Source organism: Penicillium citrinum (assembly GCF_028827155.1).
Source record: "Penicillium citrinum strain IBT 23319 chromosome Unknown utg000002l:1.0-3833315.0:1.0-3834789.0, whole genome shotgun sequence".
Lineage (NCBI taxonomy): Eukaryota > Fungi > Ascomycota > Eurotiomycetes > Eurotiales > Aspergillaceae > Penicillium > Penicillium citrinum.
Genome location: NW_026622687.1, coordinates 3805535 through 3818551, shown reverse-complemented (window position 1 = coordinate 3818551; position 13017 = coordinate 3805535). Strand labels below are relative to the sequence as shown.

Here is a 13017-nt window from a genome sequence, read left to right as displayed (position 1 = left end):
ATGGGTGGTACACAAGACGATGGAAGTGATGACGATGCCACTGAGGATCCGACATGAGCGATGATGAATTCGAAGCGCTCCTAGAAGAAGATGGATATAGTGATATCGATGACATGAGCTGGAAGGTTCGCCGCTGTGCCGCGAAGCTTCTGTACTCCCTCATTTCCACACATGGTCACAGTAGGGCGCTCGATGACCCTGCTTTGTACCAAAAGATTTCACCGCATTGATCTCTCGTATCAGCAAGGAACGGCAAGAGAGTGTGAAACTGGAAGTTGTGTCAACTCTGACTGCTCTTGTTCGCAAGACAAGCGAAGGTTCTGTCATCGTCACCTCAAATGGCTTCCTCGAGGCAGCAGGAGGATCTAAGAACTCCCGGAAGCGCCGTCGCCAAGATAGTGATGCCAGCATGGTCGATTTCGAACCTGGTGTCGGAGTATCCTCTGCAATTGACTCGCCATTCACCCCGTCTTCGCCGAAGTCTGGTCCCAGGCAGACCGAGCTCGATCAGTGCCATTGATCGTGCAAAGCTTGGTGAAAGTCTGGAAACAAGCATCGATGCCCCTTCGCCAAGCAGTTATTGTTCTTCTGAAAAGCCTCTCGCTTGCCCGCTATGGCGGACTGGCAGATCATCTCCAGCAGATCGAGGATCTCCATTGCCGATGCACTCAAGATGTCTTCGCTTTCAGGGAGCTCGACGATCATGCCGGCGCTGCTGTCAGTGCGGGCACCCTACAAATTCAGACACTGGGCCTCATCTCGGCCATTGCTGAGACACACATGTCCGAAGCATTACTGCCTTTCCTCATAGCGCTTGTACCAGGCGTGGTACAGCTGTGAATGAGGCGCAACTACAAGGCTTAGCAGCGAGGCTCTTGTGCAGTTGAGCAAATAGTCAAGGCCTTGACACCACCCTCGTGTGTCTGCCAATGCCTCCGATGTCTCATCGGAATTCACAGACTGTATGAGGTTGTTCCAACTCCATTACTGACACAAGTGCCGATCTGGAAGTTCGACAGCGCGCTATCCATGTCTTTGGTGTCCTCCTGGCACGCACATCAGGCGAGCGAGGTGCTGCGTACCTCCCTGAAGCTATCGCTCTAAAGGCCCTGCTGTTCTGGCGGACCGAGCAAAAGGGATGAGACCACTCGCCTTTCAGCCGTTCGTGCTATTGACGATGTCCTTGTCTTGGCTAGTCGAAATGAGGACATTGAGGCTGGTTGGGGTGAACGAAGAGCCTCAGGGAGCTTGGCTCTCAATCTCCGAAAGTCAGATCGTGCACCTTGGGGGATCATGCCTGGAGGCCCTCCGAAGCTTGGCCATGAACTCCTTCACCAGAACACAACTTACTCCCCAAACTACGTCCTCTTCTGGAAACCGCGCTCTTGCCTCTTCTTTCGGCCCCTGACTTCCATCTTTTGACCCCGACTCTTATCATCATAAGCGAAGCTTATTCTTACCGACTCAAAGTCGCTTGTGAATGATGCTTTGATTTCTTCCATCTGCTCTATCGTGAAACAGCCTCTCATTGGCACCGTCTTAAAAGCCCTCCTTCTTAGTTAAGGTTATTGGCGAGGAAGGTGCCGGTGCTCAGCTGATGCAGAACCTTCTGCAGAACGTAGGCATTACTGGGGACTCCACTGTCGTGGGTCGGGCTATTGGTACATTGTTGGTACATGGCGGATCAAACCTAGGGCGTCACGATGGATGATTTCTCAACCGAGTTGCGCACCGCGGAGGATGACAGCCGCAAATGTCTTGCCTGCCATCCTGGGGGAAATCGGCTTACGGATGGGCGACGCATGCTCCCTGACCCCTGACCTTTTTATGGATCATTTCGGTTCTTCGTCGGACCATGTTCGCCTGGCCGCTGACGGCGCTCGGAAATGCTGCTGCTGGAAGCGTCAAGACCTGTGTCTCGATTCTGAACGGCCTCATAAATCCAGCTTTCAGAGCTACCTTCTCTTGCATTCCGTTTGAGTTGCTTCAGCACCCCGAGGTTGTTCGTCCCGACCCTTCTGCATCCGCTTTCAATGTGACAAGCTCTTCTGTCGTATCCGAAGAAGAGACAATCGTGCTGTAGGAGCCGAGTGTGTCGGTCGTCTTGCTCTGATTGATCCATCATCATACATCCCTCATTTCCAGGTATGCATCTCCCTCTTGCTTTCATCATGCCAGTGGCATGAAATTAGGTGCTAACTAGACTATATCAGGAATATCTTTCGAACTCCAACCCTGTCATTCGCGGTGTTGTCATTTCTGCGTTCCGCTACACGCTCGCCGACTCAAGCGATATTTACAATGATGTACTACGGCCGTTGATGGTACCTCTCCTTACTACCATGCTGGGCGATAAGGATCTGGGCAACCATCGCTTAGCACTGACTACTCTGAATTCCCGCAATCCACAACAAAATGGCACTATTGCTCCCGCACTTGGGCGAGCTGCTGCCAGCAGTCTTCGGTGATACACACATCAAACCCGAGCTGATTCGCGAAGTGCAAATGGGACCCTTCAAACACAAGGTTGATGATGGTCTTGATCTTCGTAAAAGCGCCTACGAGACTCTCTACGCATCTCTTGATACTTCCTTCGCCCGTAGCCATATGGAAGAGCTATCTGACCGAGTTATTGCCGGAGTTGAGGATGAGCAGAACATCCGCGCAATCAGCAATTTGATGACCGCCCGGTTGGTTTCCATTGCACCGGCCGAGACCGAACGCCGATTGGATGCTCTTTCCGAGCGCTACACGACTGTTCTCTCTTTCAAACCGAAGGATAATGCTGTGAAGCAAGAGCTGGAGAAGGCGCAAGAGGCATCCTCTGGGTATTCTTAAGATTACGAAGGAGCTGAGCAAGGCATTCCCTGGCGCCGAGGCATCAAGTGAGCTCCACAAGTGGAAGGGGTACATGGAGATGGGTTCGCAAAACTTTTGCGTCGCAGTTCCAGAGTTTGGAGACGGAATTCTGAATGGGAGGAAAGTGGTTGCCTGAAGGAGTGGTTACATAGGGGAATTTGCGGATCGACCGTGAATTTATGAACATGATGAATAAAAGCGTGAATGTATATGTTTTGCTCTATTTGCCTATCTGATTTGGTTTTGTATGTCCTTTTGCTCTAGTAGTTCCAAAATCCAGTCAAGTCATTGCTTAGCCAGACAAGCCTTTTACTTTTACGTCTAGCAAAATCTTTTTTGACTGAAAATCGGCACGTGAATGGTAAGGCTGCGCCCACCCCTACGTAATTCTCCACCGCTCGCTCTGCAAATCTGCGGGAGTACATACTATGTACGGGGGACTTGGATTGACATGCGGTTAAGAATCGAATCTGACATAAGAAAAACCGGATGATGAGCTTATGAGCTTAGTATTTAGAATCACGAGCTGCCCTTCTTGTATTTACAGCACTATGTACTATGAAAGACTCGCTCACAAGCCTCATCAAGTCACGTGTATTTTATACTCCGAGTCCAGGCCCATCCAGGTGGATCGAAGGACCATCAACTAGCAATCGCCTAGTGTATTGAGTACATAGTGCACTAGATTTCGCATTTGTTCAACAGATGCGACGCACGTACTAGTAATATCTGCTTACGATTCTTTAATAGCCAGCCTGGAATGACAGCCCTATGCCTCTTGGCCATGCTCCCCCAATTAAGCTTATACCGGTTATCTTTTCCGCAGCCACTATAATACGCAGATGGTGATTGGCGATCAAACCCCAGGCGTTGGGTCTGAGCCCTCTGAGTGTTACATCTTCTGCGATAATACGAGGCACAGTCCACTGAACATGAAGTCAAAATATGCGTTGATGATGAAATAGTGCTTGGATTGATTTCACTGGTACTAATAGACCATCTATGGGGTACATCAGGGTTGCTTACCGTATACATTCGGGATAAGTGTGAGGTATACCACCAGGAAGGTACATTTATAGAACCGGTCAACCCAGGGGGATTTCTGCAAGGAGGCTCAAACGGGGCGTTGTACAGTGGGAGGGACCGTCCGGGATTGGCTCGATCTGCCGCTCAGCAAAGATGGTAGCGCTTGGCAAGTGGGCTATGCGGTGGCTAAAATTTATTCTGAAGTACCATCTCTTTGTTTATACATAGTTAATATGTACATAGAATATGTACCAAGTGATGTCGTAAATTGACAAAATTACATGGTATTTAACTAAGAGTATGTAAATATCATGTATCAATACTTATAATCCTAATGAATAGTTGTATATACTCGTGTGCCTTGGTTGACCTGAAGTATACATAATACGAGGCTGAAATGGGTCTGAACCGAGGCTGCGATGGCCCCCAAAAGGGGAAATGGGCCTTGTGCCATCGTGGACCAATCAGAGCAGGCGCCGAAGACCCTGAGTCCTGCTTAGCCTAGAAACCCTGCACATCAGCAACTTTCACTGAAAGACAACGCTTGGCTCTCCGCTTGACTCCCCTTTTAGCCTCCTTCGTCTCACTCTTTTTTTTTTCCCTTCGTCCTCCACTCACTTAATCCTTTTCCATCTCGCTTCATCTCTCCTCCTCCTCAGCGCCTCTTTCTTCGGCTCCTTCGAGGAATGGAGTGTTCTTGTGTTGCCCGTCTAGTTTATTGAATCTCGGATCTGCGCGACCATCATGATCGCCATGAAATTCGATCCTCCCATTTCTGCGGGAAGTTCTTCGTATCTTCTTAAATTCGATCACTTGGGTTGATGTTTATTGGCCAGCCTCGCAAAAAATATTTCTTCTCTCTACTCTTCATTGCGTTGTTTCCGCCAAAATCCTCCATCTTTACTCCCATCTCACCTCCATAACTCTCAGCCGCTTTCTCCTGTGGGTCCAACTTCTCGTTCAAGATGCCGCCTGCATCCTGATCGCTCAGCTTCTTTGCCGAGAGTATCCATAGCCGTTGGTTCCGGGCGCTGGCCGCCCCTATTGTGATCTTCACGAGGTACGTTCGGATTGCAGCCTAGTGCAGAATGATCCCGTGTGACCCTCCCCAATTGAAGCTAACTGTCGCGTGTCCGCCTTCCAGTTTGATGATTTCTGGTCGTGCTGCCGCCGACATCTCCTTCTACGTCCAAACCGGTGCCGAAATCCACTGGCGACAAGCCCATTCCTTCCATCGTGACGCCGCTGCCGTCAAAACTCTTCTCACTGGTTTGACCGGTATTGTTATTGTCGAGGTTCTTTTCACCGCGGCCTCGTGGTTCGCCACACCCATACTTGTACAATTGGGTACGCGGGAGGTATTCGTATCCTGCGCGCTACCGTCGAGCCCGCATTTGTTTGCTGTAAGCGTCGCTCGAGAAGGGGTCGAGCCCCGGAGTTCCCAGCATGTCGCAGAGCGTGACTGGGACGAAGGAACGGCGGAGTCAGAGTCGATGTTGGGTCTCGAGGACCCGATGAAGCCCGTGCCTGAGACCCTCCGCTCGTCCTACACGATCGAAGCCGGCATTGCTCTTTCGAATCGTCGTCGGTTCTATCTTCCTCTTCGTCTTCCTTCTCCGCCTAGTTCGCCCGTCAGGGAACGCTAGTACTCTTCCTCTACGCAAACCGTCATTATTACGCCTTTGCGAAAAAAATTGGGCGCAATCGGACTTCCACCGTCGACGTGCCCCGAATTAGAAGGTGACTGGAGCTGGCTCTTCAACCGCACTGCCCTAGGTGAGCCTCGCAAGCTGGATTGGTTGCCAGAGAAGAAGCTGCCGGGTTTTCAGGATTGGTACAAGGGAAATAAGGACAAGAAACACCTGCAATACGATCCAGCCAAAGACCCTTTGAAGATTTCCAACCTTGAGAATGACGTCCTTGAACTTCTCTCGCGAGGCACTCAAGGGTAATGTGAAAATTAAGCATGTTTTCTTGCTCAAGCTAGAGAGTACTAGAGCCGATGTCTTCCCTCTGCGCAAGGGAGTCCTGTCTGGAGCGAGCCCGTGCAGGACTGGTATGGCGGAGATATTCCCCGAAGAGGTCGAGGAACGCTTGGCCAACTTGACGCGCAATGCGGAACGGTACGCTAACACTCCTCCAGGTTTCAATGGCCAGGACGAGGTCGAGCCATGCAGAGGTATGTATATGCGCAATGCGTACGCTGGTGATACTTTTACCCTGAAGAGTATTCTGGCCAGTGTCTGTGGTATTGCACCGCTGGTGGTTGACTTTAACCGCGAGTACCTGCACCACATTTAGGAGCCTTGTCTGCCCCAAGTCCTCAATGCTTAGAATCACCTCAACAATGGAACCCGCAACGAGACCAATTCTGATGATTTCACCACCTGGCCATTCCAGTCAGACCTTCATGCAAAGTATCACCGACGGGTACTGATGACCAAGATCAGCTGATTCCCGCCATCGGGTTCAAGGATAAGGTGACTGACTTGAAGATTACTGAGGAACTACGAGGACCAAGAACACCACTGCCCCGGAAAAGTACAAGTTTCGGGGATACCTCGAGCACGAACTCCGCGCTTACTTCCTCAAGGCGCTCCAACACGCCAAGAGAAGAAGCACGAGCGACTTTTCATCACTCATTTGACTGGTCAAACCCACCATCCATGAGATATGCCTGCCGGTGACGAATATGAAGATTATATCCATTCGAGCATGTTCGATGGCAATAGCAACCAGATCGCTATTGTCGACCCCTCAAGAAGTCGCTGATAAGTGGCTGGGCGAGGTTGCCGAGGTCTTGGAAGAGGCCGGCGTGGCTGACGAAACTTTGGTAGTCGTGGTTGGTGACCACGGTATCTCTCTTGCTGAGGATGGTGGTGTCACACCTTATGACAATCCCCATGTCGCCAACTTCCACGTCCCCTTAGTTTTCTCTCATCAAAAGCTGCCTCAAATGAGCATGGACAGCCATGTCACCTCCATGCAGATCATGCCCACAATCATGGACCTCCTTCATGGAGTCTGGCTCTTAAAGCGAGAACCAGTCCAAGGCTGTACAAGGTCTCCTTCCTCTGTCGAAAGGCCGATCTATGATTCGTGAGACCGTTCCCGAAAAGGATGGCAAGCGTGGCTGGCAATTTACGATGATGAACACTGGCGCCACCTGGTTAGCCCCTCAGATCGGCTGACAAGCCCTGCCGTCTTGTAATCCCCCTGGTCCCAGATGTCGAGTGGCGCTTCTCCAATGTCGAAATCGATCCGCACGGGCTGCAGCCACTCAGCAATCATTCAAGCTGGGTCCCTTGTTATGTCAGGTCTCCCGGGACCACGATGAAGAGGCAGTCGAGTGGGTCAAGGAGGCCGCTCAAGTGACTAAGTGGTGGGTTGGTGAGAACTGGCTTCGTTACGAGTCTGATGCGAAAATCGAGGCCGAATCATAAAGTTAGAACCCATCAACAATATGATTCTTGTAGGAGTATTCTCTCATCACAAAACATTTTGCTTTGGCAGTAATGGCTTTGTTGCCTGCTTTTGAAAGAGCGGTAAAACATGGTCTAGGGATGGCTCAGGCCTTTGCTCTTATGCCTCGACAACCATTGGTAGCCCGGCCAGCATTCTCCTGTCTATCACGGTTTATGGCGTTTGGAGAATGGTGTACATATCAGAGTACGGAGTTGTGATTTAGGAGCCCCTTTCTTTGTACATTAACGTGACGATGTCTTCGATCTCATCAGATAATGACACCTACGCGGAATAATAGACTTGCATCAAACTAGCTTTCCATCAGTTCAAATCTCCAATTTATATTGCTTATTTCCTATTTCTTAAAGGACAAATGTCGACCTGCAAAATAGACAACCAAGCATCTTGATCCTGTCCCCATTCCCTCCAAGTCTACGAAGTCCTCCCCAAATCTTCCACATAGCCAATTTCCCTTCCAACGAAGTCGTCGCAAAGGATGATTTTAAAGCCCTCTCCTGCCACGAACCACTCCACCACTCAATCTCTTCTTTGGTCGCATAACACCACATCGAACAGGAACACCTGACATCGTTGGAGCCAGCCTTCCTCGCCCCAGACGTGCAACATCCGTCCAGCATTCGGTTCCCCCCATTAAACCTCGCAAGTCTTCTCGTACAGCCCCTGCCACACGGTCAAACCCGGTAATTCAGGATACCAGACGAAAACTCCATAATCAGCCTCTCTAGCCGCGACAATTCCACCACTCTTCGTAACCCAATTCGTTTCCTTCAACATTCCAATCGGATCACCTACAGTGCTGAAGAACCTGGTGACAAAGAACAACGTCGAATGGACCATCTTCAAAGGCTAGCCCATTCGCATCTCCCTCGACGAATTCGATATTCTTGATTCCCCATTGAAAAGGCTGGCTCTCTCGCTGGTCTAATGTGGAACCCATCAGTTCAAGACCAATTACCTGGCCTTGGGGTACGTATTCCGCCAAATCGACGGTGATGCTTCCAGGACCAGAACCAATATCCAGAAACTTCATTCCAGGAGTTGAATGTGGGAGAAGAAAAGCAACGCTATTCTTAGCTGTTCGTGCGCTGTGGTTGCGGATTACCGAGGCGTCGTGGCCGTGGGTGTAGGTTACTGATTCAGTTTTGGAGGCCATCGTTTTTTTACTTGTAGGGGCTTGAAGTAATGGTTTGGTGATTCTTCCGAATGCTTTTGTAAATGGATCTGCTTTTGTTCGTGAGAATAATCCACAAATCAGGAGTGTCCTGGCTATGGTTTATCTACACTAGGATGCGGAGAACGATATCGTTGTAGTATGGCCCCGATATCGGAGACCCAAGGGCTCAGGCTTGGTTCCAACAAATCAACTATGCTTTCTGCTCTGCTTCAGGAAATGTACTTGGAATTACTATGAGTTAATCAGAACTCTCTTAGTGGCTATTTGCTGCATTCCTCGATGTCATCACGTATATTTCAATTTCTGATTGAATTCGTGACTCATTTATCGGCGAGGGCGAACCACAATTGGAAGTGCGATATATTTGGACCGACATCATGTGGGAAAGTTGGCGTTTGGGCAAGTGTTGGTTACCACCGTAACAAATTTGAATGTCTCAATTTTCTCGATATTCAAACTTAATGGTTTCAGGATTGATTGCTCGGACTCATTCTCAAATGGATCCAGTTCAAAAGAGATACGCCATAACCGTTGCCCCGCATAGCTAATATGTAAATTATCCGCAGTAAACTTTGTATACCAATGAAGCTGTCTGCGGATAACTATCTCGAATCACAATATGAAAGTCCGCTTGGTTTACGATGAAGAATCCAACCTCCAAACATCTGCTTGATCTTCCCTGTGAAGAGCGAATGACTAAGAAGCCAAGCTACCCCGCTGTAAGATGAAGGATCGACTACTGAAAAGCCCACGATGCCCCTCAATTCTAAACTTCAACAACCCATTTATTCGGACCTCAAGAGACGAATGAAACAGTAAAAGCCAAATATTACTTTCAAATCGACACAGGATGTCATCACACGCAAACGGCCCTGTCTCTTCTCCTCACCCCAGGATCCTTTGCGTTGCCAACTCCATACATAAGAGTCGCTGAAGCACTCCGCGGCCAAGGATACGATGCCCAAGTCATAGACCTTCTGTCTGTCGGCAACGGTTCTCTCCAACCACCCGCAACAATGGAAGACGATACAGAACACATTCGAAAGGCCATATTCTCAATTATCGATGGACCCAATCCTAAAAATGCATTTCTAGCCCCGCACTCTTACAGCAGCATTCCAACGACCTGCGCCGCAAAGGGTCTAGACAAGAAGACCCGAAAGGCCGAAGGCAAATCTGCCGCTGTAACGGGAATAATATGCCTGACCTCATTTATACTCTCAGAAGGCGAGAGTCTGCGAAGTATCATAGCAGGAATTTGATGCTCTCCTGAACCGCTGAAAACAGGTGTGCCGGTTGGATATCTCCCTCAGTTTCCAAAGGAGTTCGCACCAGTCCTTTTTAATGATCTTAGGTGCTGAGGAAGGAGGTGGAGTTCCTGGGATACATGGTTTGTCATGCTTCCGATAGCTACGATGGAAAGGTTTCATATGCTTCATGGAAGGATATTCCAGTGTGACGATGATTCCGAGTATTGATAGTGTTGTGCCAGTTCCCATGCAAGAAGCTATGTATGAGCGTGCTGTTAAGGCGGGTGGATCTGTTGAGAGAATTCTTCTTGAGGGGGCTGGACATGGACTTCCAGTTAGCCGGACTGATCTTGTTGTGGAGCAGATGATCAAGTTGGCGAGCGTGTGTGAGCGTGAGCTGGATGCTATTGTTAGATGGTGGGATTTCCTGAAATGGAACAATAGGAGGGGCAGAGGGGAGAATCCCACGAGAGCATTGTAAATGGAAATGTAACTCAGCGCCGCCTAGAATTGAGAAAGAGAAATGGAAAGAGATTAGAAGCTGTTTGTAATATTTTAAAAAACCAACGAACATATATGCAGAGAACAGGCAATGGTGATATAACAAATTCACCAGAACCCGGGACCTTCCTCTCCATCGTCGTTGATTCCTGTTACCTCGTCATCATTCACAGCCGATCTTAGGGAGTGGTTTTTTCACAAATGTGGCGCAAAATGAAGCCAGGTATGGCAAGCCCCAAGGGTGAGTAGGGAAGTGCCATGCAGAGCACTCGTATAGACATCTGCAGTCCGATCACTACCATCTCCAACTTGTAATTGATGCGATTGAGGGTGACGATGTTGTGTTGCATTCGTCAGAGCTTGGTCATTGAGTCGGCTGCGAAACACAACACCGGCTACCGAAAGGCCGACTGTCGAGCCAATCAATCGAAAGGCAAGGAATGCATAGATTAAGGTAGCTTGTTGGCTATGTGGCACCGCACTGAGCAGACGAGCAATGGCGCGGCCAGCAGTCCCCCAACCCAAGCCCGTTGGGAAAAGGCGGATAAAACCCGGTCAAGACAGAGTGATGCATCTATAGTGATAAATGCCAAGCGCGCAGGTTCCAGAAGAATGAGAATAGGCGGGATGATTTTCAACGCGCTGTTCTCTGCCGGTGCGCCTTGTGGTTCGAGACCGACTGCGAAAGATCCCAATATTCCACCCGCAGATTCGGGTAGGAGTCGGACACCGGTGTGGCTGGTAGAATCTGCCTGGGAGCCTCCCCCGATATAGCCACTTCGGAGTGAGTCATCATGGTTCAGAAAGATCAGCAGCAAGGCCAGAGACGAGGCCGATGGATGGAGCCACCATAATTAATACGTCCCAAGCTGCGTGCAAAGGCTGGTATTACTGTCGTGCCGTAGGAAAAGAGCACCCACTCCAATGCTAGCAAGTGTCGAGAATAGGAGCAGGCACAAGAGATGCCCACCGCCAGCCAAACCTATCATTGATACCGCAGCCCCGTCCTGTCGTATAGACTACGTCCCAGTGCCATGCCATAGGGCACGATGCTGTGGTGAAATATGATCTGACGAGATAAAGGCAGAGATCGAGTTACGATCACCACCACCACCTATACCAGCAATGACCCGTCCCGGTATGGGCGTAGTTTTAGACCTCGCGAGACCCCCAAGCCAAATTTCCAGCAGCGAAGACCAAAGCAGCGAGAACGAAACTAGCCTTCCGGCCAAATACTAGTTGATATCTCCCAGACCCTACTACCGGGAATTGATTAAATCGCGGTGATAGGCGTAGATGGAAACCATCGAAACCAATTCAAGTCGTTCAGTTTTCAAGGTCCTGCCATGACCAGTAGTCCAAATCTTGAACTTCGCATCAATTATCTTGAAAGTCTCTAGGATGGTCCACTTCAACATTTCAATCGTTTCAGGGCTGATTTTATAGTCGTGTAGATTCGTTCAGCCTGCGACATCACTTTAATTCATTGACATGTTTGCGGCAAAGTTTTCATATCAATATTCGATTTAGCCGTGTCAACGAGAAAGCTCAGGTTACGGTCTTTAAATACCCGCAGCGATGTGCAAAAGCAATCCAGTAGCCGCTGAAGCATTCCCGAGGTGGTGGTTTTGCTGGGAGATTAACCCGACGGAACGTGCTCTGATAGTCAAGTCGAACAAGTTCCTTGATTGTCACTTGCACTTATAATGTGAATGGGAACATAAATTAATCGCCAGGGAATGCTTATTGATTCTACGTAGCATCGAAAGGGACGCATGCTCCTTGGCAATATTTCCGTCCCATGAGAGGATGCCCTTGGCCCTTGAGTCTGCGCACCCCACAAGACATTACTATACAGGTATGGAGTTCGAGATGTCTGTAATGACCAACAGCTCCTTTTGGTGTCTTTGGATGTGAACAGTTCTAGAATATTGATAGAAACAGTTTCCGAAAAATGTTTATGCCCCCGCAAGTCTAGTTAATCGACACTCTCGGATGTTCTGGAGATTATAACTAATGTACAACTCATCGACTGTGCTATACAAGCAAACTATGAGTATGGCTCCACATATACCTTGAGTAACTAGTATACCACGAATTTCCAGGTAGACGGGATGATACGCGACCGTCCTAGAGAAGTGCCCCTGACTGACGTATCTTCCTCAACCACACAGCAGCGCTCAAGCTGAATGCTAACATGAGTCATCATTCTTCCAGAGACAGTTATCGTAAAATCTGTGATGAAATTCTCTAATATTCTACAAAATCAGATGTGATAATCGCATATACACGCCAGCTCATATACCGCCAAGTATCGATAGAGGAAACTCGATCAGGATATGCCCTGTCAACGGGGATGGAAGGGCCAGACAAAGATAGAGTCAAGCCCCTATGCAAAATCTTAACCTTTAAATCAACACGCGTTCCTACCTTTTTCCTCTTTGCTCTCAGTCAAATTCTAGCAATCAGCACGCCGATGAGATATGACGACCGAAAAACGCAGGCCTTTATTGGTGACCTCTCATAATTGCTCTTGCATCTATATTTTCCCTTCCAAGACTCCACAAGAATCAATTCGACTCTTGATACTACTATGCAAACACAGAGTTACGAAGGTTTTTCCTAAACATCCCACACTCCACACTCTGCTTCTGTAGCGGTTTCCGCACCGCGGACCTCTGAATCCTTAACTCAAATGCTATTTTCAGCGGTTTCTGCTCT

General features: G+C 49.0%; 8 protein-coding genes across 8 annotated transcripts; 7 read left to right on the top strand and 1 right to left on the bottom strand.

Moving 5' to 3' along the window:
- Positions 1 to 53: 53 nt before the first annotated feature.
- N7469_003250 (uncharacterized protein) lies at positions 54 to 1142 on the top strand (the record flags this gene model as incomplete). The annotated part of the gene is made up of 4 exons (XM_056642170.1): positions 54 to 205; positions 244 to 436; positions 493 to 836; positions 998 to 1142. The coding sequence occupies 4 exons, from the start codon at positions 54 to 56 to the stop codon at positions 1140 to 1142; spliced, it is 834 nt and encodes a 277-aa protein (XP_056504664.1).
- A 35-nt stretch (positions 1143 to 1177) lies between these two features.
- Positions 1178 to 1820, top strand: N7469_003249 (Cullin-associated NEDD8-dissociated protein 1 C-terminal part; the record flags this gene model as incomplete). The annotated part of the gene is made up of 5 exons (XM_056642169.1): positions 1178 to 1268; positions 1339 to 1476; positions 1522 to 1536; positions 1560 to 1672; positions 1695 to 1820. 5 exons carry the CDS (start codon positions 1178 to 1180, stop codon positions 1818 to 1820), a joined length of 483 nt encoding a protein of 160 aa, XP_056504663.1.
- Positions 1821 to 1855: 35 nt separating this feature from the next.
- N7469_003248 (TIP120 domain-containing protein) lies at positions 1856 to 2838 on the top strand (the record flags this gene model as incomplete). The annotated part of the gene is made up of 4 exons (XM_056642168.1): positions 1856 to 2035; positions 2092 to 2145; positions 2214 to 2457; positions 2501 to 2838. The coding sequence occupies 4 exons, from the start codon at positions 1856 to 1858 to the stop codon at positions 2836 to 2838; spliced, it is 816 nt and encodes a 271-aa protein (XP_056504662.1).
- Positions 2839 to 4973: 2135 nt separating this feature from the next.
- N7469_003247 (uncharacterized protein) lies at positions 4974 to 6186 on the top strand (the record flags this gene model as incomplete). Its single annotated transcript, XM_056642167.1, has 3 exons — positions 4974 to 5508; positions 5623 to 5833; positions 5883 to 6186. 3 exons carry the CDS (start codon positions 4974 to 4976, stop codon positions 6184 to 6186), a joined length of 1050 nt encoding a protein of 349 aa, XP_056504661.1.
- A 421-nt stretch (positions 6187 to 6607) lies between these two features.
- Positions 6608 to 7328, top strand: N7469_003246 (uncharacterized protein; the record flags this gene model as incomplete). The annotated part of the gene is made up of 2 exons (XM_056642166.1): positions 6608 to 6984; positions 7112 to 7328. 2 exons carry the CDS (start codon positions 6608 to 6610, stop codon positions 7326 to 7328), a joined length of 594 nt encoding a protein of 197 aa, XP_056504660.1.
- Positions 7329 to 8001: 673 nt separating this feature from the next.
- On the bottom strand, positions 8002 to 8524 carry N7469_003245 (uncharacterized protein; the record flags this gene model as incomplete). Its single annotated transcript, XM_056642165.1, has 2 exons — positions 8002 to 8159; positions 8206 to 8524. 2 exons carry the CDS (start codon positions 8522 to 8524, stop codon positions 8002 to 8004), a joined length of 477 nt encoding a protein of 158 aa, XP_056504659.1.
- A 1037-nt stretch (positions 8525 to 9561) lies between these two features.
- On the top strand, positions 9562 to 9807 carry N7469_003244 (uncharacterized protein; the record flags this gene model as incomplete). The annotated part of the gene is made up of 1 exon (XM_056642164.1): positions 9562 to 9807. One exon carries the CDS (start codon positions 9562 to 9564, stop codon positions 9805 to 9807), a length of 246 nt encoding a protein of 81 aa, XP_056504658.1.
- Positions 9808 to 9982: 175 nt separating this feature from the next.
- N7469_003243 (uncharacterized protein) lies at positions 9983 to 10276 on the top strand (the record flags this gene model as incomplete). The annotated part of the gene is made up of 1 exon (XM_056642163.1): positions 9983 to 10276. One exon carries the CDS (start codon positions 9983 to 9985, stop codon positions 10274 to 10276), a length of 294 nt encoding a protein of 97 aa, XP_056504657.1.
- Between the last annotated feature and the right edge of the window lie 2741 nt (positions 10277 to 13017).